Source organism: Coregonus clupeaformis, unplaced genomic scaffold (genome assembly GCF_020615455.1).
Source record: "Coregonus clupeaformis isolate EN_2021a unplaced genomic scaffold, ASM2061545v1 scaf1433, whole genome shotgun sequence".
NCBI lineage: Eukaryota > Metazoa > Chordata > Actinopteri > Salmoniformes > Salmonidae > Coregonus > Coregonus clupeaformis.
In genome coordinates, this window is record NW_025534887.1 from 15,001 (window position 1) to 33,744 (window position 18,744).

The following is an 18,744-nucleotide window of genomic DNA, read 5'->3' on the forward strand; positions in this document are numbered from 1 at the left end:
AGGCTGTTATACCAGTCAAGGTCACGTTGAGGCTGTTATACCAGTCAATGTCAGGTTGAGGCTGTTATACCAGTCAAGGTCACGTTGAGGCTGTTATACCAGTCAAGGTCACGTTGAGGCTGTTATACCAGTCAAGGTCACGTTGAGGCTGTTATACCTGTCAAGGTCACGTTGAGGCTGTTATACCAATCCTTTAGAGCTTGTGGAGGAACCCAATATTACAATATGCATTATGACAATACACATTATTGTTCTATTCTGTCCCCCTACACAGCACCCACACCAACGTCATCTCTAACTGCTGTTTCACTGCTAACGGCCGCTACTTGTGCACGGCGTCATGGGACAAGACACTGCAGCTGTGGGACGTCCAGACGGGAACGTTCCGTTCCCACGGTGGCCTGACCCTTAGCAAGGGACACGACGGATCCGTCAGCTCCTGCACCTTCTCCGAGGACGGTAGGGTAGACGTATCAGTCTTCTTGTTCTTCAGACGTTTATTTGTCCCAAAAAAAGAGGAATAAGGAACTTCTTAATCTTAATGCCACTTAGCAGACGCTTTTTATCCAAAGCGACTTACAGTCATGCGTGCATACATTTTTGTGTATGGTTGTGGTCCCGGTGATCGAACCCACTACCCTGGCGTTACAAGCGCCGTGCTCTACCAGCTGAGCTACAGATGAGCACTGTCACTCATCAGACTTTACATAGACGTAGCACAACATGAACATGTAGTCAACATGAAGAGTCCTCTGTCTACTACTGCTCTGCTGACAGACTGAATGTAGTTCTCTGTTGTTGTCCAGCGTCAGTCCTTGTATCGGGTGCATATGATAGAACAGTGGCTGTGTGGGACATGGAGGCTCTCTGCAAGACCCTGGAGTTGAAGGTAGCTTTATGCTGTATTCTACTTTAGACACATTTTAAGGCAAAACGGGTGTGTATGTGTCCTTGTGTGTGTGTGTTTCAAACTGGTGTGTGTCCTCGTGTGTGTTTGCTCACCCTAGGGACATGTGGATTGGGTGACAGATGTGGCAATCAGTGCTGACAAGAAATGGGTGGCCTCCGCTTCCAAGGTACACACACACACACCTCAATGTCATGTCCCTGTAGGCCACAGTACATATACACCTCAATGTCATGTCCCTGTAGGCCACAGTACATATACACCTCAATGTCATGTCCCTGTAGGCTACAGTACATATACACCTCAATGTCATGTCCCTGTAGGCTACAGTACATATACACCTCAATGTCATGTCCCTGTAGGCTACAGTACATATACACCTCAATGTCATGTCCCTGTAGGCTACAGTACATATACACCTCAATGTCATGTCCCTGTAGGCTACAGTACATATACACCTCAATGTCATGTCCCTGTAGGCTACAGTACATATACACCTCAATGTCATGTCCCTGTAGGCTACAGTACATATACACCTCAATGTCATGTCCCTGCAGGCTACAGTAAATATACACCTCAATGTCATGTCCCTGTAGGCTACAGTACATATACACCTCAATGTCATGTCCCTGTAGGCTACAGTACATATACACCTCAATGTCATGTCCCTGTAGGCTACAGTACATATACACCTCAATGTCATGTCCCTGTAGGCCACAGTAAATACACACCTCAATGTCATGTCCCTGTAGGCTACAGTACATATACACCTCAATGTCATGTCCCTGTAGGCTACAGTACATATACACCTCAATGTCATGTCCCTGCAGGCTACAGTACATATACACCTCAATGTCATGTCCCTGTAGGCTACAGTACATATACACCTCAATGTCATGTCCCTGTAGGCTACAGTACATATACACCTCAATGTCATGTCCCTGTAGGCTACAGTACATATACACCTCAATGTCATGTCCCTGTAGGCCACAGTAAATATTTGACAGAGGTACACCTCAGATTGCAGAAGGTTTCTGAAAGTGTGGATTCCTGAGGAAACAAACGGTCACTGTGCTGTTAAATGATTCCTGAGGAAACTAACGAGTCACTGTGCTGTTAAATGATTCCTGAGGAAACAAACGGGTCACTGTGCTGTTAAATGATTCCTGAGGAAACAAACGAGTCACCGTGCTGTTAAATGATTCCTGAGGAAACAAACAAGTCACTGTGCTGTTAAATGATTCCTGAGGAAACAAACGAGTCACTGTGCTGTTAAATGATTCCTGAGGAAACAAACGAGTCACTGTGCTGTTAAATGATTCCTGAGGAAACAAACGGGTCACTGTGCTGTTAAATGATTCCTGAGGAAACTAACGAGTCACTGTGCTGTTAAATGATTCCTGAGGAAACTAACGAGTCACTGTGCTGTTAAATGATTCCTGAGGAAACAAACGGGTCACTGTGCTGTTAAATGATTCCTGAGGAAACAAACAAGTCACTGTGCTGTTAAATGATTCCTGAGGAAACAAACGAGTCACTGTGCTGTTAAATGATTCCTGAGGAAACAAACGAGTCACTGCTGTTAAATGATTCCTGAGGAAACAAACGATTCACTCTGCTGTTAAATGATTCCTGAGGAAACAAACGAGTCACTGCTGTTAAATGATTCCTGAGGAAACAAAACGAGTCACTGTGCTGTCAAATGATTCCTGAGGAAACAAAACGAGTCACTGTGCTGTTAAATGTCAATATGTCCCTTTTTTACCATCCCCATTTTGCATCACCATAAATATTGCTCTGTGTCTTTTTTGAAGGACACCACTGTCAGGTTGTGGAATATAGAACACTCTGAAGAGATACCTTGCGTTATTGAGACCAGGAAGGCTCAGGGAATGGGCTATCGTATCCTCAAGGTTGGCATGTTGTTCATCATTATACGTGGAGTGAAACCTGATCCTAGATCAGAGCTCCCACTCTGAGACACTTTGGGAATAAAGGCAGATTATTTCTTGTGACACTGTTTTGGTGAACCTAATCCAGTCTTGTCTTTCAGTGTGAGGAGTGTGGAAAGGCTTTCTCCATTTGTCGACTGGAGAACTCCGACTTGGTCACAAAGTGTGTGTTCTGCCGGCTGAAGACAGCAACCAGATCCCATCTTCAGCCTCCTCCTCTGTTGTCTATGAATTGAATGTATTATTTTCTAGTCCTTGTACGTTACTGTATAAAACTAGGTCCTGTGTTTAGTGTGTACTGTATCGAGTTAAAGCTATACTTGTTCATTCATTTTGTCAGAAAATAACTAAAGTATCTATCTATTGTGAGTCTTTCTCCGTGGTACACACACAGCTGGAGTCTAGGGAGGCTATAGTGAACCCACACACCTGGAGGCTAGGGAGGCTATAGTGAACCCACACAGCTGGAGTCTATAGTGAACCCACACACAGCTGGAGTCTAGGGAGGCTATAGTGAACCCACACAGCTGGAGTCTAGGGAGGCTATAGTGAACCCACACAGCTGGAGTCTAGGGAGGCTATAGTGAACCCACACAGCTGGAGTCTAGGGAGGCTATAGTGAACCCACACAGCTGGAGTCTAGGGAGGTTATAGTGAACCCACACACAGCTGGAGTCTAGGGAGGCTATAGTGAACCCACACACAGCTGGAGTCTAGGGAGGCTATAGTGAACCCACACAGCTGGAGTCTAGGGAGGCTATAGTGAACCCACACACAGCTGGAGTCTAGGGAGGCTATAGTGAACCCACACAGCTGGAGTCTAGGGAGGCTATAGTGAACCCACACAGCTGGAGTCTAGGGAGGCTATAGTGAACCCACACACAGCTGGAGTCTAGGGAGGCTATAGTGAACCCACACAGCTGGAGTCTAGGGAGGCTATAGTGAACCCACACAGCTGGAGTCTAGGGAGGCTATATTGAACCCACACAGCTGGAGTCTAGGGAGGCTATAGTGAACCCACACACAGCTGGAGTCTAGGGAGGCTATAGTGAACCCACACAGCTGGAGTCTAGGGAGGCTATAGTGAACCCACACACAGCTGGAGTCTAGGGGAGGCTATAGTGAACCCACACAGCTGGAGTCTAGGGGAGGCTATAGTGAACCCACACACAGCTGGAGTCTAGGGAGGCTATAGTGAACCCACACAGCTGGAGTCTAGGGAGGCTATAGTGAACCCACACACAGCTGGAGTCTAGGGAGGCTATAGTGAACCCACACAGCTGGAGTCTAGGGAGGCTATAGTGAACCCACACAGCTGGAGTCTAGGGAGGCTATAGTGAACCCACACACAGCTGGAGTCTAAGGAGGCTATAGTGAACCCACACACAGCTGGAGTCTAGGGAGGCTATAGTGAACCCACACAGCTGGAGTCTAGGGAGGCTATAGTGAACCCACACAGCTGGAGTCTAGGGAGGCTATAGTGAACCCACACAGCTGGAGTCTATAGTGAACCCACACACAGCTGGAGTCTAGGGAGGCTATAGTGAACCCACACAGCTGGAGTCTAGGGAGGCTATAGTGAACCCACACACAGCTGGAGTCTAGGGAGGCTATAGTGAACCCACACAGCTGGAGTCTAGGGAGGCTATAGTGAACCCACACACAGCTGGAGTCTAGGGAGGCTATAGTGAACCCACACAGCTGGAGTCTAGGGAGGCTATAGTGAACCCACACACAGCTGGAGTCTAGGGAGGCTATAGTAAACCCACACAGCTGGAGTCTAGGGAGGCTATAGTGAACCCACACAGCTGGAGTCTAGGGAGGCTATAGTGAACCCACACACAGCTGGAGTCTAGGGAGGCTATAGTGAACCCACACAGCTGGAGTCTAGGGAGGCTATAGTGAACCCACACAGCTGGAGTCTAGGGAGGCTATAGTGAACCCACACAGCTGGAGTCTAGGGAGGCTATAGTGAACCCACACAGCTGGAGGCTATAGTGAACCCACACAGCTGGAGGCTATAGTGAACCCACACAGCTGGAGGCTATAGTGAACCCACACAGCTGGAGGCTATAGTGAACCCACACACAGCTGGAGTCTAGGGAGGCTATAGTGAACCCACACAGCTGGAGGCTATAGTGAACCCACACAGCTGGAGGCTATAGTGAACCCACACAGCTGGAGGCTATAGTGAACCCACACAGCTGGAGTCTATGGAGGCTATAGTGAACCCACACAGCTGGAGTCTAGGGAGGCTATAGTGAACCCACACAGCTGGAGTCTAGGGAGGCTATAGTGAACCCACACAGCTGGAGTCTAGGGAGGCTATAGTGAACCCACACAGCTGGAGTCTAGGGAGGCTATAGTGAACCCACACAGCTGGAGGCTATAGTGAACCCACACAGCTGGAGTCTATGGAGGCTATAGTGAACCCACACAGCTGGAGTCTAGGGAGGCTATAGTGAACCCACACAGCTGGAGTCTAGGGAGGCTATAGTGAACCCACACAGCTGGAGTCTAGGGAGGCTATAGTGAACCCACACACAGCTGGAGTCTAGGGAGGCTATAGTGAACCCACACAGCTGGAGTCTAGGGAGGCTATAGTGAACCCACACACAGCTGGAGTCTAGGGAGGCTATAGTGAACCCACACAGCTGGAGTCTAGGGAGGCTATAGTGAACCCACACAGCTGGAGTCTAGGGAGGCTATAGTGAACCCACACACAGCTGGAGTCTAGGGAGGCTATAGTGAACCCACACAGCTGGAGTCTAGGGAGGCTATAGTGAACCCACACAGCTGGAGTCTAGGGAGGCTATAGTGAACCCACACAGCTGGAGTCTAGGGAGGCTATAGTGAACCCACACAGCTGGAGTCTAAGGAGGCTATAGTGAACCCACACAGCTGGAGTCTAGGGAGGCTATAGTGAACCCACACACAGCTGGAGTCTAGGGAGGCTATAGTGAACCCACACAGCTGGAGTTTAGGGAGGCTATAGTGAACCCACACACCTGGAGGCTATAGTGAACCCACACACAGCTGGAGTCTAGGGAGGCTATAGTGAACCCACACACCTGGAGTCTAGGGAGGCTATAGTGAACCCACACACCTGGAGGCTATAGTGAACCCACACACAGCTGGAGTCTAGGGAGGCTATAGTGAACCCACACAGCTGGAGTCTAGGGAGGCTATAGTGAACCCACACAGCTGGAGTCTAGGGAGGCTATAGTGAACCCACACACAGCTGGAGTCTAGGGAGGCTATAGTGAACCCACACACAGCTGGAGTCTAGGGAGGCTATAGTGAACCCACACACAGCTGGAGTCTAGGGAGGCTATAGTGAACCCACACACAGCTGGAGTCTAGGGAGGCTATAGTGAACCCACACACAGCTGGAGTCTAGGGAGGCTATAGTGAACCCACACACAGCTGGAGTCTAGGGAGGCTATAGTGAACCCACACACCTGGAGGCTATAGTGAACCCACACAGCTGGAGTCTAGGGAGGCTATAGTGAACCCACAAACGATGATGCATGATGATGGCGCTGTAATGGATAGCTGCCGTCTTACAGGCTCCTGAACAATTCTGCTACTTCGCGATCACTAACCTCGATTTGGATGAACATTTCTACTTCAACCAGTTGGCAGCTGTGGATGTAGTGCTCATCCCGGACCAGGCCCTGAACCCCGGGACGGCTCATCCCGGACCAGGCCCTGAACCCCGGGACGGCTCATCCCGGACCAGGCCCTGAACCCCGGGACTCCAGAGAGGAAGACGAGCGGGCTCCCTGGAGAGACCACGTCCACCAGTAAATAAACCACCTCTGCCCTCCGTTCTATTGGTGAACGTACCATCACTAGAAACCAAACTGGACGAGCTCTGTTCCAGACTATCCTATCAACGGGACCTGAAGAACCGTAATATCCTGTGTTTATCGAAGTCGTGGCTGAACTAGGACGTGGGTAATATACATTTAGCTGGTTTTTCTATGCATCGTCAAGACCGAACGGCAGCTTCGGGTAAGGTTAAGCGGGGAGGTGTGTGTGTGTGTCTTTGATAACAGCAGCTGGCATTAAGGAAGTCTCACGGTTCTGTTCTCCTGAGTTAGAATACCTCATGCATGATAAGCTGCAGACCACACTGTTTAATTAAATAAAATAAAAACGACAATTTAAGAAGAAACTAAAGGAAATTCACATGAGCACCTCAATGCCTCCTCCACCCATGCTCTACCAAGGTGTTCCAGCACACAGCACCCATGCTCTACCAAGGTGTTCCAGCACACAGCACCCATGCTCTACCAAGGTGTTCCAGCACACAGCACCCATGCTCTACCAAGGTGTTCCAGCACACAGCACCCATGCTCTACCAAGGTGTTCCAGCACACAGCACCCATGCTCTACCAAGGTGTTCCAGCACACAGCACCCATGCTCTACCAAGGTGTTCCAGCACACAGCACCCATGCTCTACCAAGGTGTTCCAGCACACAGCACCCATGCTCTACCAAGGTGTTCCAGCACACAGCACCCATGCTCTACCAAGGTGTTCCAGCACACAGCACCCATGCTCTACCAATGTTTTACAGCACACAGCACCCATGCTCTACCAAGGTGTTCCAGCACACAGCACCCATGCTCTACCAAGGTGTTCCAGCACACAGCACCCATGCTCTACCAAGGTGTTCCAGCACACAGCTTTGACCTGCTACAGTAGCTATGTTGGTCTATTGTACTTCAAACTATGTGTAGGCAGGTTGCTTAGGATTCAAACCTTCTCAAACAGTCTAATTCATACTCTTGGAGGAGGTGCTTCCCCAATAATGGGATTTATACCGCATACAAGGTAAAGTATTGGATTGTTCCCACACCACAGTAAGACATTATCCCATTCCGCTACCATTTCATGCTTTTTTAAATTAAAATGAAAACAAGCTCTGCTTTTATACTTCCAAGACCATCAGGCTTGATTGAGCTGTTTTGTCTTGTAGTAATGTGGTCCTGCCTGTATTTCCTTAAACCTTTGATGTAGCAATACATGTCATTGACATTTTATTTTATTTCATAACTTTTTTTGTGGGGGGGTCAGTAGGTACCCAACATAACAACAGGAGTTGGTGTGTTGGACACAGTCACTCATATATAGAGAGAGGTCTATACAGCCTGGCTGCATTCCTGATGTCTGTAACCACTAGCTGACCTGTGTAATATGGACAGAAGATCAGAATCACTTGTGTTTCAAACATGGTCCTGTTTTATGAATTGCTGTGCTGATCAATGGACAGTTCATTACCTCTGTTAAATGAATACGGAGCTTAAAGTTGTGTGTTTTTGTATTTACTTTTGCAATAAAGATGGTGACGCTACAATAATACACATTTACAATAGGCCTATATCTAAAAATACATACATCCTAATGATATACATATATAAATATCCATTATTAGCATGTTTTACCTACCCCTATGAACATTTTACTCAGCAAGACCAATGTTGTGATGCTAAAATCCTGTCAAAATGCATAGCGAATAGAATTAAAAAAGGTTTTAGGGAGTGAACGTTATTTATATTGAGGGATATCTGGTGGAAATCTGACCTCAAATGAAAATGGATGGCCCTCCCCCTGAGGAAAATATAGTTTTACCTGGCCCTCCCCCTGAGGAAAATATAGTTTTACCTGGCCCTCCCCCTGAGGAAAATATAGTTTTACCTGGCCCTCTCCCTGAGGAAAATATAGTTTTACCTGGCCCTCCCCTGAGGAAAATATAGTTTTACCTGGCCCTCCCCCTGAGGAAAATATAGTTTTACCTGGCCCTCCCCCTGAGGAAAATATAGTTTTACCTGGCCCTCCCCCTGAGGAAAATATAGTTTTACCTGGCCCTCCCCTTTTCAACATGTCCCTGACTGAGTCTGTAATACCAACATGTTTCAAGCAGACCACCATAGTCCCTGTGCCCAAGGACTCTAAGATAACCTGCCTAAATGACTACCGACCCGTAGCACTGACGTCTGTAGCCATGAAGTGCTTTGAAAGGCTGGTCATGGCTCATATCAACACCATTATCCCAGAAACCCTAGACCCACTCCAATTTGCATACCGCCCCAACAGATCCACAGATGATGCAATCTATTGCACTCCACACTGCCCTTTCCCACCTGGACAAAAGGAACACCTACGTGAGAATGCTGTTCATTGACTACAGCTCAGCATTCAACACCATAGTGCCCTCAAAGCTCATCACTAAGCTAAGGATCCTGGGACTAAACACCTCCCTCTGCAACTGGATCCTGGACTTCCTGACGGGCCGCCCCCAGGTGGTAAGGGTAGGTAACAACACATCTGCCACACTGATCCTCAACACGGGGGCCCCTCAGGGGTGCGTGCTCAGTCCCCTCCTGTACTCCCTGTTCACCCATGACTGCATGGCCAGGCACGACTCCAACACCATCATTAAGTTTGCCGCCGACACAACAGTGGTAGGCCTGATCACTGACAACGATGAGACAGCCTATAGGGAGGAGGTCAGAGACCTGGCCGTGTGGTGCCAGGATAACAACCTCTCCCTCAACGTGACCAAGACAAAGGAGATGATTGTGGACTACAGGAAAAAAAAGAGGACTGAGCACGCCCCCATTCTCATCGACGGGGCTGTAGTGGAACAGGTTGAAAGCTTCAAGTTCCTTGGTGTCCACATCACCAACGAACTATCATGGTCCAAACACACCAAGACAGTCGTGAAGAGGACACGACAAAGCCTATTCCCCCTCAGGAGACTGAAAAGATTTGGCATGGGTCCTCAGATCCTCAAAAAATTATACAGCTGCAGACGCCGTGTAGGGGTGGGGGTACTCACAGAGGCCAGACAAAGAGTTGAGGCACTCACAGAGGCCAGACAAAGAGTTGAGGCACTCACAGAGGCCAGACAAAGAGTTGAGGCACTCACAGAGGCTGTAGACAACTTGGCCAGGCTACGGACATCTTGTGTCTGTAAAAAATATATAGTTGCGTTAAGAGTATTGAAAGTTATACTGTTATAAAACCAGATCAATACAAATCAAGCTGACAGGTTAGCCTGTATTATATTTACCTGAGCAGGCTTCCTGGCCAAGTTAAGGTTTGGTCTCGCTGCAGACACATGAGACCCCAAAACCTTTGGTCTCGCTGCAGACACATGAGACCCCAAAACCTTTGGTCTCGCTGCAGACACATGAGACCCCAAAACCTTTGGTCTCGCTACAGACACATGAGACCCCAAAACCTTTGGCCTCGCTGCAGACACATGAGACCCCAAAACCTTTGGCCTCGCTGCAGATACATGAGACCCAAAAACCTTTGGCCTCGCTGCAGATACATGAGACCCCAAAACCTTTGCTTATTGAACTGCAAAAGAGAGAAAAACCTAATAGTCACAATGAACAGAAGAGGAAACCAAGTCACCTGTCAAAAGGATGATCTGAATCAGTGTTCTGTCAAGGCAGCAGAGCCATAGTAGTTGAGGAAAAATAATGTGTCAAAAAATGCAATATTTACCATTGACAACAAGTTCAATGCAGTCCTCAATGGAGGAGTCTGAACAGCAGCCACAGACCCAGGAGCTGGCAGAGCTGTATAAACTGGCCCAGCAGGTCCACTGGTAGAGACCTGCTTCAGATATAGAAGCTGGCCCAGCAGGTCCACTGGTAGAGACCTGCTTCAGATATAGAAGCTGGCCCAGCAGGTCCACTGGTAGAGACCTGCTTCAGATATAGAAGCTGGCCCAGCAGGTCCACTGGTAGAGACCTGCTTCAGATATAGAAGCTGGCCCAGCAGGTCCACTGGTAGAGACCTGCTTCAGATATAGAAGCTGGCCCAGCAGGTCCACTGGTAGAGACCTGCTTCAAATATAGAAGCTGGCCCAGCAGGTCCACTGGTAGAGACCTGCTTCAAATATAGGGCGGAAATACAGAGAGAACACTAGAGTATGGTATCTCATTTCACTCAATCTGAAAAGAGAATACATGTTGTTTTAGTCTGTAAACTTGATTAATTTTACCTCCTGGGGGTGAAACCCACAGACACATCTCTGAAGACCCCCGAGCAGAGTTGTCCACGTACATGCATTGGACAATTCTCTACCTGTAACAATCCATAATGAAGCCTGCGTTAGGAAGCCCCCTGCTGGTGACTCCACCATCTCACAGCGCTCTCAAGCAGCTCACCCCACTACCCATCCCCCCCACACCTGAAACCAGGAGCCAAGGGATGATGAACTGTCTCTCTCTGGAACTTTCCTTAACCTGTTGTGATTGGTTGACAAGATCCCAGCTTGGGACTTTGACACTGTGTAATCGCTCTTTGTAACAATATGACATGACAATGTGATGTCCTTACAGTCTAATAAAAGTTGCTGTTCAGTAGTAAAGGCCTACATTTAATGACGGGTATTTCTAGTAATGCAGTATGTTTTCCACATGAATATCATAGGCCTATGCATGGCCATTATCTCGTCATAATACCTATGCATGGCCATTATCTCGTCATAATACCTATGCATGGCCATTATCTCGTCATAATACATACCTTCAGAACGAATTCATACCACCTCTTCTGCCTTGGAGCTGGCCTGTTGCCCGCATCGGCAGGCCAAACCCCTGCGGTGGCAAATGTCCCCAAAGCGGGACATCCACTCCCTTTTTGGGTATTTTTAGTCATCTGAAACCAACAGGACGAATGTATCACACTACCACAAGAACAAACAATTAGCTATACATAGCAAACTTCATGTAAACTAGGCTAATATGGTCAGAATGCATGGTGTTATTGGGACATTTGTCAGTAGGCTAATCAAGCATCATGACAAATTAGTCAACTTAGCCTATATCAGCTAGGCTATATCATGGACTGACTGATTTTAATGAATAAACGAATACATATATAGGTAACGTTAGCTATTACAGTGGGGGAAAAAAGTATTTAGTCAGCCACCAATTGTGCAAGTTCTCCCACTTAAAACGATGAGAGAGGCCTGTAATTTTCATCATAGGTACACGTCAACTATGACAGACAAAATGAGAAAAAAAAATCCAGAATATCACATTGATTATTTGCAAATTATGGTGGAAAATAAGTATTTGGTCACCTACAAACAAGCAAGATTTCTGGCTCTCATAGACCTGTAACTTCTTCTTTAAGAGGCTCCTCTGTCCTCCACTCGTTACCTGTATTAATGGCACCTGTTTGAACTTGTTATCAGTATAAAAGTCACCTGTCCACAACCTCAAACAGTCACACTCCAAACTCCACTATGGCCAAGACCAAAGAGCTGTCAAAGGACACCAGAAACAAAATTGTAGACCTGCACCAGGCTGGGAAGACTGAATCTGCAATAGGTAAGCAGCTTGGTTTGAAGAAATCAACTGTGGGAGCAATTATTAGGAAATGGAAGACATACAAGACCACTAATAATCTCCCTCGATCTGGGGCTCCACGCAAGATCTCACCCCGTGGGGTCAAAATGATCACAAGAACGGTGAGCAAAAATCCCAGAACCACACGGGGGGACCTAGTGAATGACCTGCAGAGAGCTGGGACCAAAGTAAAAAGCCTACCATCAGTAACACACTACGCCGCCAGGGACTCAAATCCTGCAGTGCCAGACGTGTCCCCCTGCTTAAGCCAGTACATGTCCAGGCCCGTCTGAAGTTTGCTAGAGTGCATTTGGATGATCCAGAAGAGGATTGGGAGAATGTCATATGGTCAGATGAAACCAAAATAGAACTTTTTGGTAAAAACTCAACTCGTCGTGTTTGGAGGACAAAGAATGCTGAGTTGCATCCAAAGAACACCATACCTACTGTGAAGCATGGGGGTGGAAACATCATGCTTTGGGGCTGTTTTTCTGCAAAGGGACCAGGACGACTGATCCGTGTAAAGGAAAGAATGAATGGGGCCATGTATCGTGAGATTTTGAGTGAAAACCTCCTTCCATCAGCAAGGGGATTGAAGATTAAACGTGGCTGGGTCTTTCAGCATGACAATGATCCCAAACACACCGCCCGGGCAACGAAGGAGTGGCTTCGTAAGAAGCATTTCAAGGTCCTGGAGTGGCCTAGCCAGTCTCCAGATCTCAACCCCATAGAAAATCTTTGGAGGGAGTTGAACGTCTGTGTTGCCCAGCGACAGCCCCAAAACATCACTGCTTTTTTCCCCACTGTACATTTATAATTTAGTCATTTAGCAGACGCTCTTATCCAGAGCGACTTACAGTTAGTGCATACATTTTCATACTGGCCCCCCGTGGGGCTATGGCAAGTGTTGGTGAAACCATAAGGAGAGGAAGTACAAACCAACGACGCTAGACGGAGAGGAATATGCTTAAGCAAAAGGCAGTTTATTAAACACAGAGATAGCTGGTACTGCTCAAGCTACATGCATGGACCCATTCAGTTGCCTCTTATGGAGACAGTTGAAAAGGGATCAAAAACAGAGTTTTCAGCATTACTTTATACAATGCAACACAAAGGAAGGGGTCCTTCTTCTAGTCCCTTGATTGGTTCCGGAGGCGTAGGAGGCGGGTCTGCTCTGTCCAGAGTAGAAGCCCCATTTTGTGCACGGCAGAGTCCTCTGCCCTAGGCACCCGACCAGTAGAAAAAAAGTGCAGTTTGTGTGTGTGCGTAACTCGTGAGGCATGAGGATGAGTGTGCGTATGCATGGAGATGTGTGTGTGAATGTGTGTATGTTTTCAAAGGAAAGTCTCGTGGGGAGCAACCAGATTGTGGCCTGTGGCGTGGGTGTTGTCCTTGAGAAGATATTGGCTCTGTCCATTGTTCTTGCATAGGAACAGCATTGATTGAAAACAAGCTCCTAACATTAAAATGGGTCATGCACAAGATTTTAGTCAGACCAAGCTATAACATTTTAATATTTACTACGACACAAGACATGTTTATAACAAAGTTCCTCCCCTGGATATCAAAGCATTAGCTAACTTAGCTGGCATAATAATATAGCTACCAAGCTAGCTAGTCAAACGAAAATCAGGTGACACTATGACAGCTCCCCCCATTGAAAGTGAATGCTACTGTTAGGTTACCGAATGGTATGAGGTGACCGTCCTGTAAACTGGTTACATACAGGAGCAGGCTAGATAGCAAACCAACTTAGGGTAGCTGAATAGCATTTACTAAAACGTAACCTTGGTAACGTTCGCAGATTGTATAATATTTTAGATTTTCGGTGGTAATTAAATATAATTTATTTAGAATTGATCAGAATGAATCCCCCCAGAAATGGTTTTACCAGCTCCGTGTATTGTCGAGTGAAATTGAAAAGAGTGAGGGATCTGGGCAGCACGACACCCCAGATCATTGTGGATTTATTCCTCGTCTTATGATTTTTCTATTATTTCTCTTCATTGTTGGGAAGGCCGTAAGGAAGCGTTTCACTGTTAGTCACCTGTTGTTTACGAAGCATGTGACAAATACATTTTGATTTGATTTGACACACAGGTGGAGTCTGGGGTGACTATGTTATGACCGAACACACTGTGCGGGCTAGTAAATGTTTTGAAACGTAAACGTCATTACTGCTTAATTTATGTTCTGCAATGAAGCTCGCCTGAGTAATTAACTAAAGACGCAACACCGTCGGAAATGTAAATTACCCGATTGAAATGCATGATTCGCTTTTTTAATCGAGGTTTGGGATTGCTTTTTATCAAGGGTTGAGACATAAATGGTTGAAACATAAGACCTTTTTTCCCTGACAGAATCACCGGCGCCGTGGCTTAGTTGGTTAAAGCGCCTGTCTAGTAAACAGGAGATCCTGAGTTCGAATCTCAGCGGAGCCTTTTGTGAAAGTTAGACTCTTTATAAAAGGCCAGGCAACACAGGCTTAAATTACATTTTTGCATCCACCTATCAACTTTGAAATGTGTTGGTATTTTGGTACTTTCCGCTGAAAGTTAGACTCTTTTTAAAAGGCCAGGCAACACAGGCTTAAATTACATTTTTGCATCTACCTATCAATTTGGAAATGTGTTGGTATTTTGGTACTTTAATACAAAAATGATTATATTTGTGTCAACATTCAACTGGTAAAAGGTGATTGTGATATGATTAAGGGAAAAAAAACGACATTTGGAGAGTGTGGCGTCTACCCTCAAAGAACTCCACATTTTGCCAACAGTAAAGACATTTACCCCATTATTTCCTTCAGTATTCGGAATCACCGGCGCCGTGGCTTAGTTGGTTAAAGCGCCTGTCTAGTAAACAGGAGATCCTGAGTTCGAATCTCAGCGGAGCCTTTTGTGAAAGTTAGACTCTTTTAAAAGGCCAGGCACCACAGGTTTAAATTACATTTTTGCATCTACCTATCAATTTGGAAATGTCTTGGTATTTTGGTACTTTAATACAAAAAGGATTATATTTGTGTCAACATTAAACTGGTAAAAGGTGATTGTGATATGATTAAGGGGAAAAAACGACCTTTGGAGAGTGTGGCGCCTACCCTCAAGGAACTCCACATTTTGCCAACAGTAAAGACATTTACCCTATTATTTCCTCCAGGATTCGGCGGCGCTGTGGCTTAGTTGGTTAAAGCGCCTGTCTAGTAAACAGGAGATCCTGAGTTCGAATCTCAGCAGTGCCTTTTTTGTTTTGTTGTTAAATTACCACCTCTTCTCAAGGATCTCCAAGCTTTGGCAACCGTGAAGACGAGGATACCTCCCTGCCTTCCCGCAGACCGCTCGTAATGATATGTTGCATAAAATTACATGGTCCAGCATTTTAGTAACTAATTAAACCGAATTTCAGTTCAACAGGGCGTATTGTTCGTAGCTGTCTATTTACCACCACAAACCGATGCTGGCACTAAAACCGCACTCAATCACCTGTATAAGGCCATAAACAGACAATAAAATGCACATCCAGAAGCGGCGCTCCTAGTGGCACGGGACTTTAATACAGGCAAATTTAAAATCCGTTTTGCCTAATTTCTACCAGCTTGTCACATGTGCAACCAGAGGAAAAAAAACTCTAGACCACCTTTACTCCACACACAGAGACTCGTACAGAGCTCTCCCTCGTCCTCCACTGAAGCACACATGAGAGCACCAGCTGTTCCAGACGACTGTGTGATCACGCTCTCTGTAGCCGATGTGAGCAAGACCTTTAAACAGGTCAACATTCACATGGCCGCGGGGCCAGACTGATTACCAGGACGTGTACTCCGAGCATCCGTGGACCAACTGGCAGGTGTCTTCACTGACATTTTCAACCTCTCCCTGACCGAGTCTGTAATACCTACATGTTTCAAGCAGACCACCATAGTCCCTGTGCCCAAGAACGCCAAGGTAACCTGCCTAAACGTCTACTGCCCCGTAGCACTCACGTCGGTAGCCATGAAGAGCTTTGAAAGGCTGGTCATGGCTCACATCAACATCCCGGATACCCTAGACCCACTCCAAATCGCACACCGTCCCAACAGATCCACAGATGACACAATCTCAATTACACTCCACACTGCCCTTTCCCACTTGGACAAAAGGAACACCTATGTGAGAATGCTGTTCATTGATTACAGCTCAGCGTTCAACACCATAGTGCCGACAAAGCTCATCACTAAGCTAAGGACCCTGGGACTAAACACCTCCCTCTGCAACTGGATCCTGGAATTCCTGACGGGCCGCCCCCAGGTGGTAAGGGTAGGCAACAACACATCTGCCACACTGATCCTCAACACGGGGGCCCCTCAGGGGTGCGTGCTTAGTCCCCTCCTGTATACCCTGTTCACCCACGACTGCGTGGCCAAGCACGACTCCAACACCATCATTAAGTTTGCTGACGACACAACGGTGGTAGGCCTGATCACCAACAATGATGAGACAGCCTATGGGAGGAGGTCAGAGACCTGGCCGTGTGGTGCCAGGACAACAACCTCTCCCTCAACAAGGGAGAGCAAGGCAAAGGAGATGATCGTGGACTACAGGAAAAGGAGAGCCGAACACGCCCCCATTCTCATCGACGGGGCTGTAGTGGAGCGGGTCGAGAGCTTCAAGTTCCTTGGTGTCCACATCACCAACAAACTATCATGGTCCAAACACACCAAGACAGGGCACACCATAAGACTGCTGAATAATTAATCAAATGGCCACCCGGACTATTTGCATTCACTTTACCCCTACCTACATGTACATATTACCTCAATTACCTCAACTAACCTGTACCCCCCGCACATTGAATCGGTACCGGTACCCCCTGTATATAGCCTCGTTATTGTTATTTTATTGTGTTACTTTAAAAAAAACTTTATTTAGTAAATATTTTCTTAACTCTAATTTTCTTAAAACTGCATTCTTGGTTAAGGGCTTGTAAGTAAGCATTTCACGGTAAAGTCTACACATGTATTCGGCGCATGTGACAAATACAAATTGATTTGATTTGATTTTAATAGAATCACTGGCGCGAATATGTAATACCACCATCCGGCCATTCGGAGGCAGGATTTGACGAAAACATTATAATGACGTATTCAATGAAGACCTCCCTGCACGGGATGGGGGAAATGATTACATTAAAAGAAGGATCTGCTCGGCATACCAAACTGCAGCGAATGCAAAAACTAAGATTTGGGTTGAATTTAATATGACAGACAACGCGTTACTACACGGTAAATGTTCACTGCACCATTTTCCACTTGCATGCACAGGATAGTGCATAAAGCGAGATGAAAATACTCGGCAGTGCACGGCGTATAATACAGCTATATACACTGAACAGTCCAAAACCGAAATAAAGCAACTAGAAAAGCTGTTACGGACGGGACAGTCGTAACTGCATTACCGAAGTGCCTTTGTCGTCTGTCTCACAAACGCAGAGACTTTTCCCTTCCTTGAGGATATAAATCAAAGCGGAAACCAAACGAGCCATTCAAGCAGAGACCGACGATGTACGATCACATCTCCTCCTTTCGCTGTATCACATTGTCCCAGTGGGCTGCCTCTGAGTAGCTTATTAAGCTTATTATTGCGCTACAAACATAATTTACCCACGTCCTAGTTATTTTTATCTACAGAGTGGGGACTTGGGGGTTCATGACATCTGCAAAGGTCACGGAAAATATTCGGAGGCTATCGCGACAGATGTTACGGAAATTACCCCCAAGATGACAAAAGAACGACCTGGGCTGCTGGAATGATGGATCGGAACGGAGCGCCGGGGCTTCTCCTGGTCATATGGTTATTAATACGGTTCGCTTTGGTCTGTGTCGGTGAGTAGTCTTATTCAGACATTGTAATGGTTTCTGATACCGTAGTGTTCCCCCCTCTGTGGATAACATTCTGTATTGATCTAAAACTTTGTCATATTTACAAAGAAACACACCATTTTAAATCAGGTGTTGTGCTGCTGCCGCTGCATTTGTGGTCGCAGACTCTCGGTTCTTCATTTCATTGGCCGATCTATATAAACATAGACGAATAAAGATCATCTGAGTTATGTGACGGTTAGGATACTTCTCTAGGCAGAACCAGAAGCAGGTCTAATGTGGGTGTTTATAGTATTGGAATGTCGTGTGGTCGATGCTCTCTCTAGAGATTGTATCATCTCTCTGCTGTGGCATGTCTTGTCTTTGTGACCCATCTGCAACATGTACCATGACGGACATTCACTGATAAATGATAGTCTTAGTTTGTAAACATGGGTCCCCTGTCAGTTGTCTGATGGTGTTATGTACAAACACACACACACACACACACACACACACACACACACACACACACACACACACACACACACACACGCACACCAACACTCAGCATCGATACAGGGTATCCGCTGGCCATCTGCATTACATCATTGCTCGTGCCCAGGCGGCACAGCATCAATCCCTTAATGTATTGCTCTAGTGCAGA

At 46.6% G+C, this 18,744-nt stretch overlaps 2 protein-coding genes and 3 non-coding genes across 5 annotated transcripts in view; all 5 read left to right on the top strand.

The window, feature by feature from the left end:
* The window catches only part of LOC121556209 (WD repeat-containing protein 88), a gene marked incomplete at its 5' end in the record, with an annotated part of 10,735 nt that extends 7,517 nt beyond the window's left edge, over positions 1-3,218 (top strand). Inside the window, 5 exons of the mRNA XM_045218196.1 lie at positions 275-459; positions 807-889; positions 1,008-1,076; positions 2,722-2,820; positions 2,961-3,218. Coding sequence (XP_045074131.1) covers positions 275-459; positions 807-889; positions 1,008-1,076; positions 2,722-2,820; positions 2,961-3,095 — 571 coding nt within the window. The remainder of the gene's footprint in view (positions 1-274; positions 460-806; positions 890-1,007; positions 1,077-2,721; positions 2,821-2,960) is intronic.
* An 11,390-nt stretch (positions 3,219-14,608) lies between these two features.
* Positions 14,609-14,682, top strand: trnat-agu. Its single transcript has one exon. It is a non-coding gene; the product is annotated as a tRNA-Thr (tRNA).
* A 382-nt stretch (positions 14,683-15,064) lies between these two features.
* Positions 15,065-15,138, top strand: trnat-agu. The gene has a single exon. It is a non-coding gene; the product is annotated as a tRNA-Thr (tRNA).
* Positions 15,139-15,408: 270 nt separating this feature from the next.
* Positions 15,409-15,482, top strand: trnat-agu. Its single transcript has one exon. It is a non-coding gene; the product is annotated as a tRNA-Thr (tRNA).
* A 1,903-nt stretch (positions 15,483-17,385) lies between these two features.
* lrp3 (low density lipoprotein receptor-related protein 3) overlaps positions 17,386-18,744 on the top strand; it is a 79,220-nt gene continuing 77,861 nt past the window's right edge. The window contains exon 1 of the mRNA XM_045218197.1: positions 17,386-18,101. Coding sequence (XP_045074132.1) covers positions 18,026-18,101 — 76 coding nt within the window. The 5' untranslated portion in view covers positions 17,386-18,025. The remainder of the gene's footprint in view (positions 18,102-18,744) is intronic.